The following is an 8,321-nucleotide window of genomic DNA, read 5'->3' on the forward strand; positions in this document are numbered from 1 at the left end:
ACAGAAAATACTGAAAAAGTGAAGGTTAAATCTGTTGTCATGACCAGTCGATAAACAAGTATGGGACCCAGTTCTGATCTAGATTGATTTACCAGTATTTATTTTTCACTGGTAAAATGTATTTTAGACATACTTTTATTTCATTTTTATTACACACTTGATACTTTTTCTTATTGCCTGCTAGTAATTTGCTTCACAATTAATTTTTTTAGGAAATCATTGGGTTTTTTTTTTTAATCCTCTTCACTAAACTATTTCTTAAGGTCTTTCAAACTGTTTGATTCCATGATACATTGTGTGCTTCCCATCTCATCAATACCTCCAACAAAATTGCTAGTCAAGTTCAGTTACAAAAATCAGTTAACATATCATTTACCAAAGCTATAACAGCATTTTCATGACTTTTCATACAATGTTGTTTTGACATTTTCTACAACCAATGATTGACAAGTTGGTTTAAAAATAATCTTAAAACTTTCTACGATGCACACTTGAAATTTTCACAACTTTCTCATGATCTGCATAAACCATGATTCATAACCAAAACACAGCTATTTTTCTAACACCAGTTATTTGTTTGCATTAGGAAAATCAAAGTTTGACAAGACTATATACACAATTTGATTGACAGTATGTTACTTAGTATTATATTACAGTGACTTCTGGATCATCTTCAACACCCTGTGCTGCCAGCTCTGCAAGAACATTGTCCAGATAGTTTGGGTCAGGAAAGCCATGTCCCATGTGGTTTGAAAATGGTTCTGTTTTGTGGTGGATTTCATTCCAGACAACTGTACCATCTTCTCCAGTTGTTGAGGATGTACCAATGGTAAAAGTTAATCTTCTTTTCCAAGCTTTTTTCAAGAGCTTCAACACCTGTCCAGAGAAGTTTCAATTCAGTGATTAAATTTGGACTGCATTATTACAGTTCCAGTGTTACATTTTACATGAATACAGACTGCAAGAGAGCACATGCACAAATATGTTAAGCAAACAACAGTACCTTTCTTCCCTTCTCATTATCTGGCAGGTAACATGACCTTGGGAATCCTCTGGCACTGTACCTTTTCCCTGGATTAGGATGTTCCGGTCCCTAAGATTAACCAAATAACCAAAATAGAGAGAAATTTTCGACTGGGTGTCAAAAGTAATTTGGGATTTCTTTGGTTTTACTTTACTTCATTCAGTGATTGGTCTAGAAAACTTACCCTACTTTCCTAACCAGTCAAATTTAAGATATCATTGGGCAGCTGTGGTTTCCTGCATTTCAGGTAGTTTATTTTTTTTATGTTAGAGTTCTGAACAACTCCTTGTGATAATTCCCCAGACAACAATGATTATTAAAATTTACATTTTGCAAAAGGTTAATAGGGGTTGCCATCAGGAAAGACCAGTTGAGTAGAAAGTGAAAGACTAAAAGGGGTAAAATAATAATTATAATAATAATAATAATAATAATAATAATAATAATACCTGTATTCCACTGTGGAAGTCATATACAATTGTGATCATTCCACAGTCTGCATGGCCTGGAAGGCTTCTGGGTGAGCGAGTGATATCCATAGTGCCATCTTTGGGCTGATTACCATGCTTAATACCATGAATTGCTTTACAAGTTGGGCACTGCAGACTTCCATCCTATGATTCCAGGTAAAAAAAAAATACTAAGCATATTCAGCTCTCAGGTCAAAAAATTTAACTGGTTTGGCCATTCTTTTAACCATCTTCTATGAAACCCGCAACTCCATGATTGTTTAAAAGACTGCCACAAAAAGTCTTGACTTATAACGTTTGAATTTCACACCTTTTTAAATCTTTGAATATTAAAAATTCACACCTGAAAATTGTATATGTGCATTGCAGTTTAAGAAATGAATATGAAATCCATCCTTACAGTAATGCATACTACTTATTACAAAGTAGTGTTCATTACTGCAAGGATCACTTTCACATTCAATTCAGGACATCATTGAGCTTATTTGGAGGGAAATTATGGGGAAACTATCCCCAATTGTAACTCTTAAAACAATCTAATATAACCGTAAAATACAAGTACTGTGAGTATTATATCTTCCCATCTTACTTTGGCTCCACTATCATACATTGCTTGAAGACAAGAGGCATGAAACACATGTTTGCACTGGTTCAACTCTTTGATATTCGGAGATTGCGCTTTCCCACTGTCTTCAGTTTCATCGTCAAATGAGGAGATATTGCAGAGCTTTTCAAAACAAATAGCACAGTCCTGTAGATAACAAAAAGTAAAAGAAAACCTGTATCACCAAACAAAAAATCAAGCTTCAATGACGAATGACAGGAAACAAAAAAAAGAAACAAAAATAGGTAGGCAGATAAATTGTTAAAAAAATTAGCAGTTATGTTCTATAACAATTATGATAAATACCTCATCTGGAGCTGTTTCTACATCATTACAGAATTCAGAAAGGGGATCAGCAGCTGTTGCACCAACATCTAAAGAAAGAAGTAAAAAAACTTTGAAGAAAGCCTTCATTACCTTTCAGTATCCATCAAGTGATGTCTTCAATTAGGATCCAATACCATCTTCTCCTACTTAACACCATAAGAATTATATGGCTGACAGTGAGGAGAATTATCAATTAGATCTTGGTGGAATGGTTAATGGCTTGCATTTTGGCTCTCATCCATGAGTTTTACAAGCCCGACACTCAGATAAACTCTTGTCAGGAAGCGCTGGAAATAGATAGGCCTCCTGGTGGTGTATTAGAACGTTTTAAAGATTCAGTCCTTGTATCTAATTTTCATTTTTTCTTGCATTTCAGCTCTTATCAACGAGTTTTCAATAAGGCCCCTACTCCCTCTCTGATAGGCCTCATCTTTGGAGATGATAGAAATTAATAAGTCCTCTGGGAACTTAGAACTCTTTGACTCCCAGGAGTAGCCAAAACAGAAAACTGCAAAATACCAGTCTCCTTTCCGATATAATGGAGCAAAAACTTGGAACTCTCTACCATCCATAATACGGAATTCTGAAAGTCTTTTGTACTTAAAACAGTCGTTTCAAGCTTATTTTAGAATAACTTCTAGTTAATTAACTTACTTGTAAATATTCTCGTAGTTATATTATACATTTGTTTTATACTGTATCATGTGTAATTGTATTTTAATTTTCATATGCAGAGCCCCATTTAAACCAGCATATGCTGAACTGGGCATCTCTGCTAAAATATTGTTGATAAATAAATAAATATATTTAACAAATGGTAAACACCACAGCGTACACTATTGAGTTATGGATGCACACGGGAGGTTGCTAAGCACAAAAGAAGTGTAAGAGTCGCTCGAGGCGATAGCCGAGAGCGACTCTAGCTTCTTGAGTGCTTAGCAAACCTCCCAAGTGCATCCATAACTCAATAGTGTACACTGTGGTGTTTACGATTTGTTTTATAACATAACATTGATACATTGTAGCTAAAGAGTTCCCTTTTATTTAACAAATCTTACGCGAACAGAAAAACCAAGCACGTGCTGAAAAATAGTCTTTGCATTTACTCACGTCAGCAGCATACACCCACGGGCAAATGGGGGACGCTAAATTGACCAATCAAAGTGCGCGCTTTACTTTGGTTATGTTATAAAAATAAACAGAATTTCTCCTTACAAAACCAATACAGTTCAAGGCTTTGGTCTAGCGGCGCCTGGTGACCCTTGGCACCTTACTTTTACTATTGGATGACTCAGGAATCTTAGTTTTTTTCATAGAAAGCATATGCTGGGCACCCTGGATTTCACAGTTTTAGAGCACTGAGCTCCCTTCAATTTTCCTTAGAGCACAGCCTTGCAGTCTCAAGCAGAAGGGTGACGAGACAAAAGAAACAGATCGATGAGGAGATATTGTCTGATTTAACACCAAATTCTCAGAGATACCAATAAATCAAATATACAACAGACAGTATAGAGAATTAAAGTTTAGATCATGGGAGTAAAATAGTTTTAAGCATCAGGGTTAGCCCTTAAACTCCCCCAAAAAAACCTGAATGGGAGTCATCATCAAAGTCACAAGATAAAATAATGATAAAAGGGCTGATTACTTTACCTTGAGAATCTTGAACCTTCATCTTCTTTATTCTCTTTACAGTACTACTGGTTTTTGAACTTTGCCTAGTAACAGTGGGTTTGGAAGGTGTGGTATGCTTAGAGGCCAAACGACCATTCACAGAGGTCAAGGTATTTCCTCTGCTGTTGGAGGATGCACCAGTACTTTTCAAGGTTGATGTCTTTTCTCTAATGTTAGAGGATGCACCAGTAGTTTTCAAGGTCAAGGTATCCTTTGGATACTTCTGGTGTGTTAATCTCTGCACATACCTTTCAAAATGTGTATGAATATTGATCTGTTTTATTACATGTCCTTGAAAATCCACATAGTTTGGAATTGCAACAGGTGAGCTTGACAAATCCAACCTTGGCATATTAGACTTGTATGCTTTTTCAATTGCTTCTGATGTTGGAATGTCATATGCCGCCCAAGTGATATCATTATGCCACTCCCATCTTATTCCATATCCTGGTAATGAGTTGCTTGAATAAACAGATCTCCTGACCTTTCGTAATGTCCCTGGAATTCAAGTATTAAGATTTTGAATTCCCAAAGCTGCTGTTGGTTTCTGTGTAGTACTTGACAAGTATAAATATAGTCTTTATTTCAGTTCAAAAGATAAAAACACACATCTTATGTTACAATATATTTAAAACTAAACTAGACTGTGCTTAAAAATTAACCTGTTTACAAACGTGTATTTGGTATAATTCTGATATTTGGAGGGTGAACCAGCATAATTTCCATGTATAACACTCTATCTCCTTGTATATTAATTATAATACATACCATAAACTATTCAAATGCTAAGGCTAAGTGCTTGTTTCTCAGACATCCCTTGAGTTTATATTTAAATTACTTCCGGTTTCAAATATGAGCAGCTTTTGGATTGGCTAACTTTCGTTGAGAAACTGACGAAACTCAAAAGATCGAACATAGTAGTTGAACTCTTACCAGTTTCCATTCTCTGTTGTTCCATTTTATTTAGATCAACTTCATAGCAATGTAAACCATGGAAGTGTTTCCCTTTGAAGCTTACGGTGGACTTACTGGATTTCCCTTGCTCAAGCATTGAGTACTTCTTTTCTAAGTACTCAACAACATCCGCTTGGTAAGGAATCCAGAGACCATGTCTTTCTTCCCACTCCCATACTACCACACCGCTTTGCTGAGAGGTAGAACCCATCCCACAAAACAAGGAAATAGGCTAAGAATTCAAGTCAGATTTGGTAAAAGACGCATGCGAGACCAAAAACAAAACTGTCCCTTCGGGCTCTTGGGGCTTGGCAACCACGCTTCTCTGCCTCTTCATCAATAGATTAGAAAATCTGATTGGTGTATTGTATATTTTGATAGCCAATGAAGTTAAGACTTTTATTGTCTATGACGTAAGATGATTTGTGACGAAACCAAACCGGTTTCGTCAAGAAATATTTGTTCTGCTGCTCGTGGCAACGGGGAAGCAGCCATCTTGGAATAGATGGTCAACGAAGGTGAAGGGCTAGCTTTACGTGCTGTGATATCCGTTTGATCGCATCTAAACACCGACAGGACTTCAGAAATGGCTGGAACGCTAGCTCAGGCTCGTGTACAGCTTCAGAATGCTGAAAGTTCTATCCTTTTTATGCAACAAGAGCACGCAAAAACATTGCAGGGACTCTATGCGGAGATCAACAAGCTCCAAAAGAAATGTGGAGGTACAAATCGTTAATTTGGTTAAGGTACACCTGATTTCTTGGGCGTAACGTTTTCCTTTTTTCTTACAGAACTAACTTTTAAACTGGCTATGAGCGCTACAACTTCAATCGACAATGAAGGTATGTACTATTCGATCCAAACGAATTGGATTAGAACAACTGAACAGATGTTTTTTCTTGGCTTGGTCTTATAAATTATTCTTTGAGTAAAAACAACTTTCGGAAAAAATTAATCATTTAACTTTACCGTACAATATCGTCTAATTGGTCGGACTAATGTTTATAGCACTTAAATGTGGTATTTCTCAGTTTCTGTTGATTTGACGAGATAGGAGACTGTAGAATGACAGATTTGCCGGTAAATTTATCACCGATGGCAGTGTCCAAAATTATTTGCTTCATAAAGAATTATGCCATTTCTTTCCGGTTTTTAATTATAATGTCACCTAGTTTTAATCTTCTGTCGAGTAAAATGACGAACTTCCTACAGAGGCAGTTCTCGTAATCTTGTAATTTTTAAATGGCAGACTCGAAGATATGCGATAATTTAGTTAAAAAAATTGGATTCTACCTTGTGTCACAAATTTCACCCCTTCATTGGGCAAATGCCAAATCTTTGACAAATTAGTAGTGTTTGACAACATTCCAAAACTTGTAGTTGTACCCGTCATGCAACTAAGTCATTTAGGTTGAAAGGTTGTTTACCATAGGAAGTTCATTGTACTTAAATATTTCACCAATATTACTTCTTTTCTCTGAGATTCAGGAAAGGTGGGAAGAACATGTTTATATTTTTCTTTTGCTTAATTTTGCAGGTCAAATAAAACATTCTGTAGATGAGTCACAAAAAGTACTGGCTGAATTGAAGACCGAGAACATTGAACTTAAAGGAATTATTGAAAAGAAGAACAAAAGAATTGTTGTTCTGGAGGCTCAGCTGAAAACACTGGATCAAAAGTATGTCAAGGATTTATCAGAAAAAGAATCTAATCTGATAACTGTGTTAAAGGAACTTGAAAAGAAGTCAGACACTGTAGCATATCTGACCTCTCAACTTCACAATAGCAAAATACGACAGTCTGGAAGACATCATCAAAATCAGCCTTCCACAGGGAAAAGCATCATTGAAGTTGCTAAGGAGTCACAAGATACAAAAATAGAAAGTAATATAGCTGTGGAGAATGGATCATCACACACAGATACCTCAGGGGGGACATCCTCCAGAACACCTGTACCACCAAGACAGGGTACTCCTTCCAATGTTCATCGACGGTATCGCAGGTCTACTACATCTCCTGTTCCTCAATTGTTAGGTACTAAGATGAAGACTTCAAGAGCTGTTGGAATCCAAGCCTCGCCAAATGAGATCCAACTGAATGTAGCACCCATGAAATCAACCAAAGGCATGCCCTTGCGTCCAAAGCGAGCTTCTTCTCCTTCAAGACCAGGGCTAGGAATTTCAAAAGGTATACAGCGTTCTGCTGGAAGGGACAGACCATTACCTGATGATTATGTAGAGTTCCTAAGAACTGGAACCAGACCAGATCCGCAGGTAGTGGTAAGGGCTGTACCAGAACCCTTGCCACCAATTTCTGCAAATGAAAGACTAGCCTCGACACCAAAAACTCCATACGCTGGAAGGGTTCAAATGAACAGGGTGCATTCCTCCCAGGGGGTACCTGCAACAATCTACACAGATGGGTCTACTGCCGTAGAGGATGTGGGAAAAATTATTGTGTCACCACTAAGTTCACCTGAAAAAGGGTGGCGGCACAAGCAGCAATCGCAACAAAATGGACCAGAATGAATAAATGAACTGTATTATATTGTACATATTGCCATTTTTTGATCAATGTATTCATAAGCCTGAAGTCATTTGTTTTGAGAAGTAGCATGTACATTTTAATGTAAATAGTGTGTATATGTTTCAATTCCTTGAGCCTTTTATTCTGTTATTATCATCTGTTTTAGTGAAATAGTCTTGAAGATGTGTTGATAATAATATATAATGGAGGATCAAAGAGTTGACAAATGTCTCATCGATTAAATGTGTACATTAGATTCTTATTTTTTATGTGATGGTTTTCTTGTTACTCTCCTAAAACTTAAAGCTTTTTAGCAGAGGTTTGTAAAAAATCTCAAATGTTTATTTGTACAGTTATGCTTAGACAGGGACAAAAGCCAACATAGATTACTGGTAATTACTTTATAGATAGAAACTGTGCATATATAGACTTGTAGCATAAAACTGTTATGATATCAAAACTGAAAGTGTGACTTGACTTTTGTGGTGAGATTGTGAACAACCCAAGCAGGTGTGGATGTTGGCATCCTTACCTACTTGAAGTTGTACTGAAAGCAATAAAGAAGTTGCTTCTTTATCTGACCTTTTTGTCTTTCCTTGTCTGTTTTGCTGGAAATAAGTGGATAGAGGATTTCTGCAAAGGCACACAAAAACTACAACATGCTGTTGGGGCTAATAAAAATCCTTATTTTTATTTTTTTGATTTAAAACTATTCAAGACCGGGAGACCAAGGACAAAATTGAT

At 36.5% G+C, this 8,321-nt stretch overlaps 2 protein-coding genes across 2 annotated transcripts; one reads left to right on the forward strand and one right to left on the reverse strand.

Annotated features, from left to right (window-relative positions):
- Positions 1 to 117: 117 nt before the first annotated feature.
- LOC111322609 (putative E3 ubiquitin-protein ligase DTX2) lies at positions 118 to 5,389 on the reverse strand. The gene is made up of 7 exons (XM_022925731.2): positions 5,030 to 5,389; positions 4,076 to 4,594; positions 2,405 to 2,472; positions 2,084 to 2,245; positions 1,474 to 1,638; positions 1,004 to 1,093; positions 118 to 876 (listed from the first exon to the last, which is right to left on the reverse strand). The coding sequence occupies exons 1-7, from the start codon at positions 5,259 to 5,261 to the stop codon at positions 646 to 648; spliced, it is 1,467 nt and encodes a 488-aa protein (XP_022781466.1). The 5' UTR covers positions 5,262 to 5,389; the 3' UTR covers positions 118 to 645.
- Positions 5,390 to 5,497: 108 nt separating this feature from the next.
- LOC111322610 (uncharacterized) lies at positions 5,498 to 8,158 on the forward strand. The gene is made up of 3 exons (XM_022925732.2): positions 5,498 to 5,772; positions 5,842 to 5,892; positions 6,588 to 8,158. Exons 1-3 carry the CDS (start codon positions 5,637 to 5,639, stop codon positions 7,577 to 7,579), a joined length of 1,179 nt encoding a protein of 392 aa, XP_022781467.2. The 5' UTR covers positions 5,498 to 5,636; the 3' UTR covers positions 7,580 to 8,158.
- The last annotated feature ends 163 nt before the right edge of the window (positions 8,159 to 8,321 follow it).

This window comes from Stylophora pistillata, chromosome 13 (assembly GCF_964205215.1).
Source record: "Stylophora pistillata chromosome 13, jaStyPist1.2, whole genome shotgun sequence".
NCBI classification, from domain to species: domain Eukaryota; kingdom Metazoa; phylum Cnidaria; class Anthozoa; order Scleractinia; family Pocilloporidae; genus Stylophora; species Stylophora pistillata.